Consider the following 16869-nt stretch of genomic DNA (forward strand, 5'->3'; position numbering starts at 1 on the left):
GTGAAAACATTAGAACAAATATATTCTTAAGATGATAAACCATGATGATGTCACAATAAATATGTCACCTCCTCGAATATATATATATATATATATATATAATACTTTTTCAAAACGTTTTTCATTTAGAGCTATAAAACTTCATACATTACCTCAACATGATCTAACAAAATCATGAATTAAGAAAAAAGCTAATATGGAGTTGGTTTTGGTAGCTTAATGTCTGACACAGAAAGTGTTTATAAAAGAGGGTTGAATACAAATACATCAAATTTCCAAAATTAATTTTGTATGTTTTATAAAACACAAAATTACATATTGTTACGGACACTTAGGAATGAAATTAAGACCTAACACTACAACAAAATCGGGTTTATAAGACGCTTTCAATTTTTAAGCGTCCTAATAGACCTCTTTATAGGACTTAGTTTATAGGACCAAAAAAATAAATTATCCTATCTAAAGGCATTGTAATAAGTTTATATGACCTTTTTTTGACGTCGTAATAAGTATTTTAGGATACTTTTAATATAAAACGTCTCATTAGCAACTTTATAGGACATTATTTCAAAAAGTGTCCTATAAAAACAAGTGTCCAAAAAAATTTGAGTTTATAGGACACTTTCTCAAAGTGTCCTATAAAGTTGCTAATACGACACTTTGTATAAAAAAATGTCCTAAAAATTTGTTAAAAATATAAAATAGATGTTTATATATTGCCCCAACCAAGCTTGTTTTCAGGTAGAAGTGGATGTGGGTTTTGACGTGTTTGTGTTGTTGTCTGCAGTGTTAGACAACAACCGGTAACAACAACAAAAGAATGTTGATATATATATCACAACAAAACACAACAATATTGAGCCGTTACTCCAAAATATCTACTTATTGGGTGCAACCGTTTTATATGGTGTCATCGTATCTAAAAATTATTGGGTCTGTCCTTGTGATCAGTAGACCGGTCCCCACACATTGGATGACGAGTTAAGGAAGCGGTAACTGTACTTGATGTCAGGGTCTTTCGAAGACATCCTTGACAAACGGATTTTTCAAAAGGAATGTTCTCTAAGTTCATCAATCCTTGTGATTTTTATGTGAATTTGTTAAAAGGGCTCCAACTGAACGAAGATGTGGACCGATAGATCACTGGTTTTTCAATACGCATATGAAAATCTTCCTGCCATATTTGATGTCATGGCGGCTGTAAATTAATAGTACATGCTCTAACATACTCGATTCCCACTCAAATCTAGTTTAAATACAAGTGACGACATCCTCATCAAAAAAATACTCGTATCGAATTAAACAATCTTGATTGCTAAAGAACACACAATATTCTTACATTATCCGCAATTAGAAAACACCATCTCAGAGTAGCGATCGAGTATAGAACAATCGACATCAAATTCAAATATCTTCCAATTTTAATGGTAATTACCGTTGATTTCATTGTAGATAGTGGTTTATGTATGAGGGTTACTATCTTCCGTTAAGACCTATATATGTTGGGTCGTTGTTTGTGCGGTTTTTAATTGGTGGATCATGTTGGATATATTGTTCATGGTTGATGGCAACGCCGAAGCTCGTTAGCACATGATCAATTTCAGATGTCGTTCATATGTTGTGGCTGTCTGTGTTACATGTCAAGGTAGAGGTTGGATTTTGGTGACATGGCACACACATACTAAAGGGTGTCACACAAACTAAGATGGGACCATGTAAGGTCACATATGTCTCGGTACCATGCGGGCGAGTTGCATGCGACCTTTTATTATAGAGTGTCATATCTAAAGGCGTTGTAATAAGTTTATATGACTTTTTTGACGTCGTAATAAATTTTTTAGGACATTTTTAATATAAAGCGTCTCATTAGCAACTTTATAGGACATTATTTGAAAATTTGTCCTATAAAAACAAGTGTTGTATAAAAAAATTGAGTTTATAGGACAATTTCTCAAAAGTGTTCTATAAAGTTGCTAATGCGACGATTTGTGTAAAAATGTCTTAAAAAACTTATTAAGACGTCCAAAAGCATTATATAAACTAATTACAAAGTCTTTAGATAAAACGTTTTATATTTTGGTTCTATATCAATCACAATTAATGAGTGGGATTAAGATTAAAAGTGATCAAGAGTTCAAATCTTTTTTTTACGATATTAAAAATAAGAAATATATGTGAGCATTTAGGATATTATATACTTATGGGTTTCGTACGAGAAAGAATTAATGGGTGTGTAGCAAACGTAAGGGAACGTGTCCCACGAAATTATTTATTCTTCCCGTGCATTTATGTTCTTAGCATAACAACATTTATTCTATTTTTAGATTAAATGGATAACAACATTTTCCTGAATTTGACCACGTCTATGCATTCATTGAACACCACCTTCACAAATATTACTAAAATAATTAATAAACAATATCTTTTTTTTATTAATCTGGATATCCAACCCGCTATGCGAGCCGTTTATTTCCAGGACAACCACATGTTTTGCATGTAGTTCGGAGTCACCGCATTTGAACCTCCGTAGTCACAAGGGGATTTTTATTCCTACTTGGATTTGAATCTGAGACCTCCTTTGTTAATGGCAAATTTCTTACATTATAAAATAAAAGGGTTTTAATCATCGATAATCCATCAGTGAAAGTCTATTGGATAGAGTATGATGGGTGGAAGCCATCATCAACTGACTTTACTGACGGATCATTGATGGCTGCCTTTACTGATGGCAAGATATCACCGACGGTGATATTCATTCACGAATCACCGACGGTTAGTTATCTAGAAAAACATAGAGCTTCATGTGTTTTGAACAAATAGACAAATAAAGTTCCAACCTTTATGCCATGAACAAGACGTAGCATTCAAAAAACTGATCATGAACTAAAACTCATGCTCTGATATGACTTGTTAGTATTAGATAATCAAAATTGTGTTACTCAAAAACCATAGTTCTAACACTACTTGCTTGGTAATGTATGATACAATCCCATCATAAAACCATAGTCGTAAAGACCTCGCCTGCAATCGCGTCGAGCATCTATTGAGCCATGGGAGTTGATCCATTGTAGAACGTTTCGAGTTGAATACAGTAAGAAATGTCATGGTGAGGGCATTTTCTTAACAGCTCTTTGAACCTCTCTCATGCATCAGGAACAGCTGTATCGTCCAATTGTTTAAAAAGACAGATTTCATTTTTGGACTTAGCGTTCCTGGAGGGTGGAAAATATTTTCGCAAAAAAATTTCAACCATAGTACTCCATGATGGTACAAAACCTGGTGATAATGAATTAAACCATGATTTTGTCCAATCCCATAAAAAATGGAAATAAAGTGGGTCTTAGAGTGTCGTTAGACACTCTCGAGATCAAGAAAGCATCATGACCAAAAGAGTAATGTTCGTTTTGGTCCCTAACGTTTGCCCATCTTAACAAATCTCGTCCCTCAACTTTGTTTACTTAGTTTTGGTTCCTCATGTCTGTCAATTTGCAACAGATTTCGTCCCTTCATCAAACTGAAATATACGATTTGTGTTTGGATTGGATGAGGATGGAGGATGGATGAGGGACGGGGGACAATGGTTGAGGTGGTGGTCCACTATGTGTTTTTAGACGACGATATTTTGGCATGTTTTCGAGGCCTCGAGGGTGGATGGTGGTGGGTTGACAAGGGTGGTCCTCCTTCTAATTAGGGGTGCTCAAAAACCCAACCAACCCGATCAACCCAACGCGAAATCACTCAACTCGAAGCAATCCGATGTCTAATCAAGTTGTAAAAATTTTAAACCGTTGAGATTGGGTTACTATTATTTGAACTCAACGCAACCCGATGAACCTGATATCCTTTTATTTTTTGGATTTAATATGATTGTTGAATTTCTATTAATATATGCATTAGACAATAACACTATCACGTACGCTCTTCATATACACATCTTTTCAATCTATTCACATCTCTATATAACTCATTCATATATATGTTCGGTAATTGTAAACATATACACGTAAATTGAGAAAATTAACTGAATGTGATATACGTAAGAAGTATGGATAAATTGTATCAAATGGTTGATGATGAAAAATAAATTATGAGTAAAGAAATAATATATTCAAAGTTAGAAGAATATTTTAAGGTACCAAAGTATCAACCCGAGCAACCCGTATGGGTTGGGTTGCACTTGCGTTTGGGTTGGATTGGATTAAGATTTTTCAAACCGCAAGCATTAGGTTGGGTTGATCAAATGTCTTCAACCCGAACAACCCATGAAAACCCTACTTCTAATGTAGCATTCATCTAACCAGAAAGGAAAGAAACGGGAAGATGATATAGAGACCAGGGGGTGGGGTTTTCTATAACAAAGATTGGGTGGTGAAGTAAGACAAAGATGAGGGTGGGGCTTTTCCTTTTTTTATGGTTTTAATAATATATAATATAATATATTTTTAATAGACAATTAAAGAAAATGGATAAAATGACCCAAATAATCCTCATTAAACTGGATTTAACAGGAAAAGTTAATGTCTGTTAGTAGGAAGGAAAAAATTGGTTGGAAATTGACAAAGGGTGAGGAACCAAAATCGAGCTAATGAATATCATCATTGACAACCATTAACATCCAAATTCAATATCCAAAATCCTCAAAACCAAGAAAAACCATGAAGTACCATAAGAGTGGTGTCGCCTGATTGGTTTGAGCTTGGCTCCAAAGGTCAAAAGTACTAAGAGATCTCAGGTTCAAATTTCCATCATGGTCGAAAGTGAGGTTGTCGTTGATGAAGTTATATAGTGGTGGTTGTTAGTAATGAAGGCGAGGTTGTTGAGGGACATCAAGAAGGGATACATGAAAATCAAGTGATTATATCTCAATCAGAAATTGATTATGTAAGTGAAGAAGAGTTCATGCCACAACCTCCTATTGCACCTCAACATTCAATTCTTCAACGATCACCAATTGCAAAAAAGAGAATGAAATCAGACAGAATAGTCAAAATCAAACTCAGAAACCATGTATATGACAAAGATGGAGGTGGAAATTCAATAGACAAGGCTCTTGGTACAAATTATGATTTGTAGATGGCGTAAAGTAACCTTTCGTATATTTTGTAGAAAGGATGGGCACAACTTTTGTATGCATCTATTTATGTTTGGCACAACTTTTGTATGCATCTATTTATGCTTTGGACACAACTTTTTATGCATCTGTTTGTGTTGTGAGCACAACTTTTATATGCTTTAAATAGCTAACGGAAATGGTATATTCATTTTATTTTATTGGTCCCATTTAATAATCTATTTAATTGATTTTAGAAAGTCCTTCAGAACTCAAGAACTTGCAAAGTACATCAAACAATTTATGCATTTTGTTAACCAACAAATCTTAAATCACAACCATTTATTTGAAAATTTTGTTTTTTCTTTAACAAGTCAAAAATATTTACATAATTTGCAAGATACGAATATGGAACCACGATCATTAATTCAAAAAGACTGTTAATACACACATATATGTGCCATTCGAGAATACGTATAAAATCAGTACATAAAACACGGAAAAAAACCGAAAAAACTCTTGGAAGGAAAAAGATGGCTTTTAAATTGCATGTTGGTACGTTTTTGTAATTTTTATCAAACGAGCAAACACTAGGTTCGACCACCATCAGATGCAATCATATCATTATTAATGCATAGGATCTCATCAAAACTACAGATTTATAATTATCACCAAGAGTGTATATCAGACAAAAACATTTGCATATTCTCTCCAAAAACTGAAAAGAGGCAATTGAATAAATTCAATTTCGAGCAACTGCACAAGCAACAACAATCCAAACCAATTCACACGAAAGAACAATAGACCTCTGAAGATCAGAGTTTATGTTCCTCTTAGAAAACCAAACTCTTAGCACCATGAGATGCACTCATTATAGCAACGAAATTACACATTTGCTCTGAAGAAACCCCAAGATTCTGAAACACAACCACACATAAAAACACGAAGATGATAGATAGCATGACTATGATGAAGTTAATGTCGGATAAACCCAACTCAAGTAAGATCATCTTCCTCATCTTCCTTCGCCTTCAGAAGCAGCTTCACTCTCAACAGAAGGGTCGTCTTCCACTCATCCTATGCAAAAGGATTTCCGAACAAAACATAAATAGCAACATTTCAATGTGTCGAGCATAAAAGAATTTAACTTCAAAACATAAGGTCTACATATATCCTACCCTACAGACCCTACATATGTGTGGGATGTATTGGGTTCTTTAGTTAAAAACATTTCATGCCAAAAACAATTGCTCTACTTTTTGGGATAGACTGCAGATCCCCCTAGCAGGACCCCACCTTCGGTGGGAGGTGAGGTATTGTGCTTGTTTGGTTTGGTACAATCATATATTGAATTAAAACCCAGAAATTAGGAATACACTAATGATGGTAGATCAATTACCAGCTTAGTCATGCTGTCAAATTCCTTGACAGCGTCGGTGAACTTTGCAACATCTTCCTCATCCAGTGCAGCAGCTAAATCCTACAATAAGAGATAAAAGGATTTAAACGTAGTAACGCACCAATAAACTGATCAGTAATTGCCAAATATAGTAATTACGGTTTCAGTTGTGGTGTTCAAATAGAAAAACAAGTTACGTTGTTCAAGAAACTTCATGCATATGAAATATTTGCACATTGAAATATAGTATTCTGCAAAAGGTATATCTGGAGAATCAAAAATGTTCCAAAGAACTGTATCATTTTGAAGGTAAAATATTTGAGTCTCAAAACTCGAATGTGGTATTTTTTTCACTTTTTTGTCCTACTATTTCACACTGTTATAAAATTATAAATTTAAACAAATAACATGAGGAGCTATTCATAACATACCGCCAGTAATCTGTATTCACGTGTTCCTGAAAATGTTGGATCCAGTTCCTGCAAAAGCAAATGACACTTTAACTCGGTATATGCAACTTTACAGGTAAAATTTTAGCTGACTGACAAAAAGCCAGTATATTACCTGATAACGCTCCAAAGCATTTGTGATTGCAACAACATCACCTTTACAGAGTTGGCAAATGCCCGCATTAAGTAGATGACCTCTGACTCCATATTTTAGCAAGTTATTGTTGATAGATTGTCGTGCTACAGCTTCATAAATCTCTATAGCTTTCTGATATCTGGATAAGCATGGCAAGGCTATTAGTCTTGGAACTGTTTCTTTTCACATTATGAGAAGTAATCACACTCTACTTTTGATGGCTACTTGCTATAGAAATGCCAATGCAATCTTGTTCAAGTTAGAGACAGAACTCTCTTGAGACAGAACTCTCTTGAGACAGATGAAAGGCATACTAACCAAAATGAACATAAACAGAATTATATATTTACGAATGTTTGTTTTTGACTTGTCAGTGAACTCTACAAAAGGATCTAAAGCATACTTATCCTTTTAGCAGTGGACTGAACATGCACCCTATCCTTGCCAATTTCTTGATTTGACCACTTATGAACTGACATAGGAGGAATACAAGGAATTTAAATATAGCGTTTGATCTGGAGAAAGCATATGTTATATTAAGTGACTGAAAAGTCTGAAGGGTAAGTTCTATAGGACAAAAGTAAGGCCTGTTATGATTTACAGGGTTGAGTGTCAAGCCACCAGAAGACAACATGCATGCAAAACGAGTGGAGCATACACACATACTTTGAGGTGAGCACAATAAGGGATAGGTATAAGCAATGAGTATATGTGAAAAAGGATGGGATAGAACTGATCTGGAAGCATGTGCAACACCATTTGAATTGGATTGGATACTGATGTAGACCTTCAATTGTGCCTTTTACAAGAGGCCTCATACCAAGATGGGGTCATTAGGAAAGGTGCAAGTCAGCATTCACATTGGGGGAAGTAGCATGATTAGGGAACACAAAAGGCATTGGCCCATTGTATGAGTGTGTGGAAAGACATTACTTCTACCCGAGAACCCTCGGCGGATCACATCTCTATGTTTGCTTCTAGGTTGCACAATTTTCTAATTTCTTTTCTGCTTTATATCTATCCTACTTCTAGTTTGGGCGAAAAGACTTGTCATAAGGACACAGTTTGACAAGTGTGGCAAAATTAGCAATGGAGATGCCACACAAACATGCATATTGACAGTGAAATAAATGCCAAATGTTTTTCTTGTATGCTGCATGCTTCATCAAAGCTAAGCAATTGGTTTTAATGGAAGCTTCAAGTTTGCACTTTATAAATTACTTGGGAACAGCAAGTGAATTTCTATAAAGATGAGCACATGTATTACTTATGGTGTTATGAAGTGGATGTGATACCTGCTCAGGCTTAATAGTAAACATAATACCTACAAGGAGGAAGCAAACTTACTGTTCCAGCTGAGCTGAAAATTGTGCAATTTTCTGCTTGCACTGGTTTGCAGAAGTTGTTACTTCTTCACCTTGAAAAAGATCAGCTGCTCTATCATAGTAAGCGATGGCCTGCTCCAAGTTCTGTTCCTGTTCATATAACTCCGCAATTTCCTGCACAGAGTGAAGGTAAATAAGGCCAGCCATCTCTGTAACTTTGGCATCTCATCAACCCATGATATGAGCTAGAATGCATAATGTTTAGATTCATAATTCCGACTGTCATAGTTTCTTTTTCAAGGTTTTTACCATAAAATTATGTCTAGCAAACAGTAGCAACTATAGAACTAAGCTCATACCCAATCTTCTTTTTCTAGGTAAGCTCAATAAACACCACAAGCATAAGCTTTTATTTATTTCACTATTACAAAACATGAAGGGGAATGAAGTAAATTCATTTATTGCAGATGCTTATTGAGGATTCTATCATGACATGAGAAGTAATAATCTAGGCATATAATTTATGTGGGAAGAAAAAATTATTTTAATCCCTTCTAGGCATTATCCAACGCCAGCAGTCAACATGCTTAAACAAACAGTGACCCAGCCATTAGTAATAATCATAACACCCCACTTACAAACTACAAAGTGATCTACCGTTGCTTTACATAGAAGTAAACTTTTAACCGCTTTAGAAACATCAGAAAGTTCTTCATATTCCCAGGGAAAGACCCAGGTGGTGCATGTGGTGGCACGGGCCACCGCTTCGTTCCTCCTTCATAGTGTAAAAAATTATCGGGTCGCGAAAAGTGCCACCGTATCGATTTGTTGTGTGCCACCGTATATATTTTGAAACTACAATGAGGACACAAGTTTCCCTTAGTAGAGCTGGTTTGCAAGGCTTTTCTTCCACCCCAGACCCGAGTTCGAATCCCGTTAGTGTCATTTTCTTAGTTTTTAGCTTTTAATTTCAGATTTATTATGTTTCTGGAAAAAAATTGCAATAGAATACTTGAATAGGACCTCACATATGAGAAGAAATGAACTAACCAATAGATCAATGATGATTTTGTAATAAATAACACTATATTTGTTCCTTATAGTTAAATGGTGTCACTGCTTGAAAAAATTTCTAGGTCCCTCTCTGCACATGCCAGACTTAAAACAAATATTCTGCAGTCCAGTTTTGTCATCTGTTACCCCCAGTGAGGGCCTTAGAGATAACAAGCTTATTTGATTACAGTCATATAAGCATACATCAGCAGATGTCATCTCTATGAAGATGAAAAAATCAAGATCAAAATCCTTGTGGTCCTTTACGCATATATTATATTCTTGATCCGACTCGGCCCATCCCAAGTATTCAACCAAGCTTTGCCAGCTTTATACCATCACTTTATGTTTCCAGATTTCTTTGTATATAAAATAATATGAACACCATGCTGGTTAGGCCTAAAGCAGAGTAATAACTATCAGCATTCCTATCCATTAAACTTCAATAACAGGTTAATTTTGAAAGACGTGATTCAAATGAATTTTCCCATGTCTGAAAACTGAGAGAATTCAGTAAGGGGCTTAACCGACACTGATTTATATTGACTTGGCTAAAAGAAATAGATGATGTACCTTGCAATATCTTGCAGACATGCTGAGCCTCCCAATTTCCATGAACAAATTAAATGCATGCTCTAGGCAAGCTATGCACTCTGCATTCAACAAATGATACAAAGAAAAAGGTTTCCATGTTAAGATGTTAGAAATGGATAACATTTGCATGACAACTTAGTAGATAATACATAGACAGCCTAACTTGGGAGAACTAACAATTTATAACAAAGTGCAATGCTATCAGGAAACCATATCCAAATATGATTTTGGTGAAGGCACCAAAAAATTGGTCACTTGAAAGGAAGAAGACAAGCAGACAAGCAAATGCAGACATTTAGAGACCAGGGTTAGCACCCCCTCCCCCCCTCCTCTTAAATTTATATACTATATGTTTGTGTGAACAAAGAAGCTAGCTAAACTGGTAGATGATACATTCATCATCTTATTGTAATTCATGTCATATCCCTTGAACGGTATTGCGATCTCTTTTTCAATCTTTTCATCTAGCTGTACTTCTTTCATATCCTTATTTAAAATAGCAAAAGTTTCAACTAAATCTTTTATATCTATTATTTGACACCTCAGTGACAACGGAAAATTCATGCATCACCTGCTCTCCCGACGTTGTTAAGTATATTTACCGTCCATGTTGGTGTTAGCCATTTGATATATGTATTTTCTCCAACTGAATTTCTTCTTTCAAGTTTAATTGCTCAAACAAGGTTTGCTGAAGAAAATTTCTTTTTCCACACAAAATAACTAATTGTTTTCTATTAACTACATAATGTATAACCTTCTTAGATTATATTAATAGAGTTTTACGGGGTTTATGTATTAAAAGATAAATGATTTTCTTAATTTTATCATTTGAATGAAGGACTCATTTAATTTGAGAGGAAACGCATATTAAATGACCCATGTTCAGTACAGGATAAACAATAGATCACAAAGCTTATGCAACACATCTCACTGTGTGTTTCTTCTGCATGCAAGATTACTAGAGACCAAATAGATGATACAGTCACATTCAAACAGTTTTGCACACTTTTAGAGGCTTTAGTTCATTTGAATCTGCAGAAAACTTATAAACAACTCAAGCATAAAATGGAGGGCAAAAAAATAGTTGCCACAAGAAAAGGTCGTCTTTCTTGATCTGTTTTGACTCTTAACATTTTCAGTATTACATCTACAACTAAATTTACTGTTTTTCCTATTGGCAGTGGGATGACTTTTAATATGTTCTTCAACGACACCTCCTTATCCAATTCTAGGCTAAAACGTCTTGGAAGCTTATCACAAAGCTTGAAGTTCTGGTATTTAACATATGAACACGTATAAAATCGCTTTCAAGTTTCAAAACAGACATCACTTAACGGGGGATGACTTTTTGTTAACAATTTATCATTTCTATTACCTTCTAAAGGGAGAGGTTATGTTGAACTAGCACAAGCAACATGGAAAAAAAAATTGTGTGCTTGATACGACAATAGAACTTGGCCACGTCCAACTAACTAATGCGTGCTTGACCTCAAAATCAGCCTACAATATACCATTAGAAGGTGCTGAAAAGGGTGTGCAAGACAGTGAAATAAATGCTGAAAACATGCTAACCTTTGGTGTTTGTTTTCTTGTACGAATGACCTGCATCAGCATAAGCATTAGCAGCTTCATGTTTGCTTTCCATCTGTAAACATTAAAGTAACAATCAATATGAACAAGGACAATGACAAAGAACAGATGAAGAAAACAAGCTATGCAGAGCAGATCAAACACTTGCCTTCAAATAACACTGGGCCAACTTGACATATACAGCTCCAGCTTGATCCCCTGAGAATTATGTATCAGATTAGCAAGAAGAAAGAATATTAAGCAAACAATGCCAGTAGAGGTAAATTTCCAACCTCCACATTGTTCTTTCATAGATGACAAAAAAACAGAAGAACTTCAAACAACAAAGACTCACCAGTATTAGAGTAAAACGTAGAAAGTTATAAATGAATGTTCAGTGTCAATTTAGATGGAAAAAAATCTACTGATTAGATAGCCATACATGCACACAAAAAACAAGAAGAGACAAAAACAAAAGAAGACAGAAGATTCCAAGTTCCAACTACAGAAATAAGTGTAGAAATCAGTTCAATGAAGGTATTAGTAAAGCCAGAAGTGTCTACAAGTGCCTCTACTTAAACTATTGATAAGCATCTATCGGCTGAAGTATAGATGATAGCCTACATAATATATCACAAGTGAAATCTTAACTTTGACATTTCAACTCCCCCATAAGGCAAAACAACTACACGAACAAATTAATGACTAAGTTCCTGAAATATAGGCCATAATTTCCAAATAGCTATGTGAGATTCACCTATACAAGCTGTGAATAAAGTTGCAAAAATAAGAGCATGAATACCACCTGTAAATAATCCAAGGAACATGACAGGGAGAGAAACCACTGAAGGTACTTAAGAAACAAGAATACCAATTACTAATCCATCGGCTAATATATTTTCTAAAAGTCAACAACCAAGTGATAGAGGCCTCCTAAAATCTCTTAAGATGTTAATACGTAAAGTTGATTGAATATATTTCCTGAAATAACCAAATTTTTAAAACTTCGAAGTAGAATTCAGAAATCTAAATCTAAATTGTTTCTTCTCTCAAATGTTTGTTTATGCTTAGTTCACTCAAAGACGAATCTTTTTTTTTTGGTTGTTACCTTTTCGTGGAATAAGTAATAACCTTACTCCAGGAATTTTTGGGCATGACTTAGGGTCCGTTTACTAGACACTTACCTTGATAAGAGCTTACTGGTTCAATTAACTTACCGGGTGAACATAACAAGAACCAAGAATCTTACCCGGTAGCACTGTTTAAAAAACGTCAGAGGCATGTGCCTTGAGGCGCGCCTCAGGGCGATTCGTGCCAAAAACGTTTATGAGGGCCTCTAAGAGACCAGATTGTACGTGCGCCTTAATGGGTGAGGCGGTGGACCGGTGGGCAGAAATACATGAAGTACCTAGCAAACTTTGAGGATGCAAAACCATTTCTTTTGTTCTAAAAAACAAATCACGTTGTGCTGAATATCCAACAATTTTGATACATATGTATCTACAAAGGAGAATTGACACCGACTTCTAACTAAATCAAAATCTCTGGTGAACACATTCCAACACTTAAAAAAGGAATGTAGTAGTGCAAAATGCTAATATGATGTTACAAGCTCGTAAGGAAGTTTAAGTTGGTTCTCTTTTCTCCATGTCCTTTAACCACATGCCCATTTGACAAACCTCGTTTAATAATAAAAGGTTTGCTCAATTCAGCTATCTAAGAGAAACAACTTTACAAAAAATTTGCTCAATATCAGATATCAAAAGAAACAACTTTACAATACTAAGGGAACTCAAGTATGAGATGGTAGTGGTCCATGGTTCAAGGTGTCTAAACTATAAGTGGAAGTTAGAAAACTCCAATAACCTTTCCATCTACACTAGAAAGCACATGTATTTTGAATAAAGGTAGCTCCATAGAAGCCTTCGGAACAGATTTGCTACAACTTTACACTCTTTCTGACAGATTATTGGGGTTATATGTTTTTATAAAAAAAATAAGACTCAAAACTCCCAAGTTTCCTAAAAACAAGGTCAAAATTGAAATTTCAACATGAAACAGATTGATGATTAATTATTGATCAAAACAGAAAAATAAAAGCATGTCAATAAATAGGTTCCAAATTTAGATACAAGAGTACACCCAGACAAGTATTGCAAGCCAATGATATTGATCAAATGAAGAAAAAAGCACTACTGACATATGTTTGGGCACTGATACTTACAAGATTTGGCAAGCTTGTAGCAGTTGGCGGCTTTTTCATATAAATCGCCAGCATCTTCATACTTGGATCCAAATAGGCCCCATCCACTCAGCTTCTTCTCAGCTTTCTTCTCAAACTCTAGACCTTTTGCTATTTGATCAGACATTCTCCCCAAGCCTATTCTTTCCTTAGAGAGCTGTTCTCCAGCTCTGAGAGTTTGCAGAGAAATAAAAATAAATAATGTTACAAGTATGGAAAGGTAGGAAATCAAAGAAATGGTTTCCTCTCTGTTATTCATGAGGTTAACTTTGGAAGGAAAGTAAGTTCTTCTAGCTCTTTTGTAAGTGTATAACAAGAACAGGTAGACCATCAATTAAGTTTTCAAAGTCCAAAATACCCTAAAACCATAAATAACAACAGTAGCATACATGGATTGTGGACCACTGTCCTGCGAAAGAAATATTCCACCCAAGTTGTATGTAGGAGACACATACTAGTGGATTCAAGTCAAAGCTATTTGTATACAAGAGAGAACAATAGGTTGAAGCCTTGAAGGTTATTGACTGTACACTTTGTAAGCTGAAACCATCTCCCAAAAAATCATATTTAGTGTATGTTTACTTAGTTTTCAAGGCATTTAGATTAAAATAGTCTAAGCATTGAAAACCTGCCATGAAAAAAATGAAATCCTTACATGAAGACAGATGAAACAATAAGTCGATGAATATTCAACCATTTGAATCAATGCAGAAATGGACAATTTTCCAGTAATGGCAAAAGAAGAATTCGCCATCACTTCTTAGAGTAACAAATCTATCTGCGCCTATGCTGAAATAATACAGCTTCTCCAAAGGCAAATAGAAATACCATATTAGCATCAGAGTTCTATGAGCCTCCCTAACCCTAACCTACAAAATGAAGAGAAGAAATTATGACTTCCCACTAATTTGTCGACCAAATTGACGATTTGAGTACATCCAATATCAGTCTTCACAGATTTACCAAAAGGATCATGAACAGAAATTGAGCACACTAAATATGATTGCTGTCATCCTAGTAATGAGAAATTCACCTAGTAATAAGCATGGTGCACCCAGTTTTACTTATTATGAGACTAATTTTGATAAGGAACATCAACCATTATACGTTTATAGAGGTTTAAGCTTTTTTAGCTCAGAGACATTATGATCATTTACTTGTTCTGACCTTGTATCCAAAATAGGCTGTCTTAACTTACTTATTGGTTAATTAGCTCTCTATAAGGCCAACTGTGCATTGTAGAAAGATGACTTATATTTTAAGATATTGAGTTGGACAGTCAAAAAGCCCAAAGGCCTTTTGGCTTTTTAACAAAAAGTTACTGTCACTGATATTATTGAACACAATGCACAGTAAAACATTATTCCTATTGTGCACAAACGTCTTTGCCTAGGGCTTCTGCAGATGCCTAGTTCTTCTTGCCTCCCCCATAAATAAGACTAATGATGTATCCTCCAACCAGTCCTAAAATCTCCGAAATGATACTTGGTAGAAATCTAAACGCCACATGACCCACTATGAAAAAATCTAAGTACCGTATGATTCTGCCAAATGTCCTTTGGGATGACTTTTTAGAGAATTGGTAGAAGAATATAGCATTAATTTATAACTAATTACTTTCCCCTTACCTTGAGTTTTTTTTCTACATCATTATGACTTCTTACATATTTACACTGCATATTTTTACATTTATCAATATTTGAGATTTCAAATCTACCACAAAACTACTGAAATGCAACTTATCCCTTGGAGCATGAAGTTCAAGGTTTGGAATTGAAGTGACAGCTCAATCTAATCCAATTCCAGACTGATTTTGCTAATTCCGAATCATAGGTTAAGAGGCAAGTCTTGACACCGTTCATACATACATCATTACATATTTCACACTACTTGTTGTTTGTGCTCTAACAACTAATCCTCTACCTTCCCCGTGCAAGATCTCAGGTTCCCATTCCGCTCCATTCACGACCTGCATGATCAATCAGCCCAAACGGGTATGGTTCACAGGATCCCAGATCCTCATAATGGATCTTTTGAATGAAGACCCTGGAAACCTCACCCCAAGGAGAGTACACCAGGACGAAAACTCAATCGCCCACCCATTAATTCATAACTCCCTATAAATGTGAAGTGAAACTCTGCTCTCACGCTGAAGTTTTGTTTCTATGTTGACAAGTTGTCCATGATCTGAGACAGACAGGTCTAAAAGTACAACTACAAATCACAGTAGATTCAAATATTCTTTCTCTTTTCAAATTTGGATTACCAACTAAGCTACTATCAAGTATCTATTGAGCCTTGGCTACACAAATCAAGTTCGATTCAGAAACTTCACTCATGAACTCTTGGGGTATTAACTATTACTAGCAGTAACACAATACAAATAGCTTTCGTTAAACCCTAACGAATGAGCATCAGGAAATAAAATTTGAAATTGGAGTAATGAAATTGGTTAAACGGATCGAAATTTTTTGATAGAAACTAAGTTACTAGAAGATATAGACTCACTCGTGAGTAAATGATGATGATGAATCGGATTTACTTCAAATCTCTTTGGTACCCAGCAATTTGTGAAGTCCGATTGATCAGATTTTGATCAAATGTGTGATAGGCAGCGGCTGCTTGACGCTTTTTCCTCCTTTGAAAAGTATTGTAAACTAAGCAAAGATCTTCGGAAGGAAGTCGTTCGGTAGAAACCGAGTCTACACGATTGACAAACGTCAAATAAAATACACGTACAATCAATTTAATTTTACTTGTTTTATTTTTTTTAAAGGACAAAATACAGATAAATACAAGGGAAGTTTTATTTTATTTTTTTTAAGATCATGTTACATCCAAAACTTTTAATTATATTGTATTAGAAGCGTATTCGCGCAATGCAGCGAGATGCATCATGATTTTAATATTTCATTTTCTTCTTTATCTCAGTCGATATTATAATATGGCTTTATGTGATTTTAAGAAAGTGATAATGTTTTTATTTTTGAATAAAATATATGTTTGAAGATATCATAAAAATTTGACAAAAATATATCGATATTAGTATCAA

The 16869-nt window shown here is 35.0% G+C and overlaps 1 protein-coding gene and 1 non-coding gene across 2 annotated transcripts; one reads left to right on the forward strand and one right to left on the reverse strand.

The window, feature by feature from the left end:
* The first annotated feature begins 3098 nt into the window (after window positions 1-3098).
* Window positions 3099-3205, forward strand: LOC112518765. The gene has a single exon (XR_003069839.1). It is a non-coding gene; the product is annotated as a small nucleolar RNA R71 (small nucleolar RNA).
* A 2550-nt stretch (window positions 3206-5755) lies between these two features.
* On the reverse strand, window positions 5756-16488 carry LOC112517958 (alpha-soluble NSF attachment protein-like). Its single transcript, XM_025125406.1, has 10 exons — window positions 16326-16488; window positions 13800-13987; window positions 11745-11794; window positions 11579-11651; window positions 9986-10065; window positions 8382-8533; window positions 7014-7173; window positions 6881-6928; window positions 6450-6530; window positions 5756-6127 (listed from the first exon to the last, which is right to left on the reverse strand). The coding sequence occupies exons 2-10, from the start codon at window positions 13942-13944 to the stop codon at window positions 6047-6049; spliced, it is 870 nt and encodes a 289-aa protein (XP_024981174.1). The 5' UTR covers window positions 13945-13987; window positions 16326-16488; the 3' UTR covers window positions 5756-6046.
* Between the last annotated feature and the right edge of the window lie 381 nt (window positions 16489-16869).

This window comes from Cynara cardunculus (genome assembly GCF_001531365.2).
Source record: "Cynara cardunculus var. scolymus isolate 2C chromosome LG 9, CcrdV1, whole genome shotgun sequence".
In the NCBI taxonomy this organism is placed as follows: domain Eukaryota; kingdom Viridiplantae; phylum Streptophyta; class Magnoliopsida; order Asterales; family Asteraceae; genus Cynara; species Cynara cardunculus.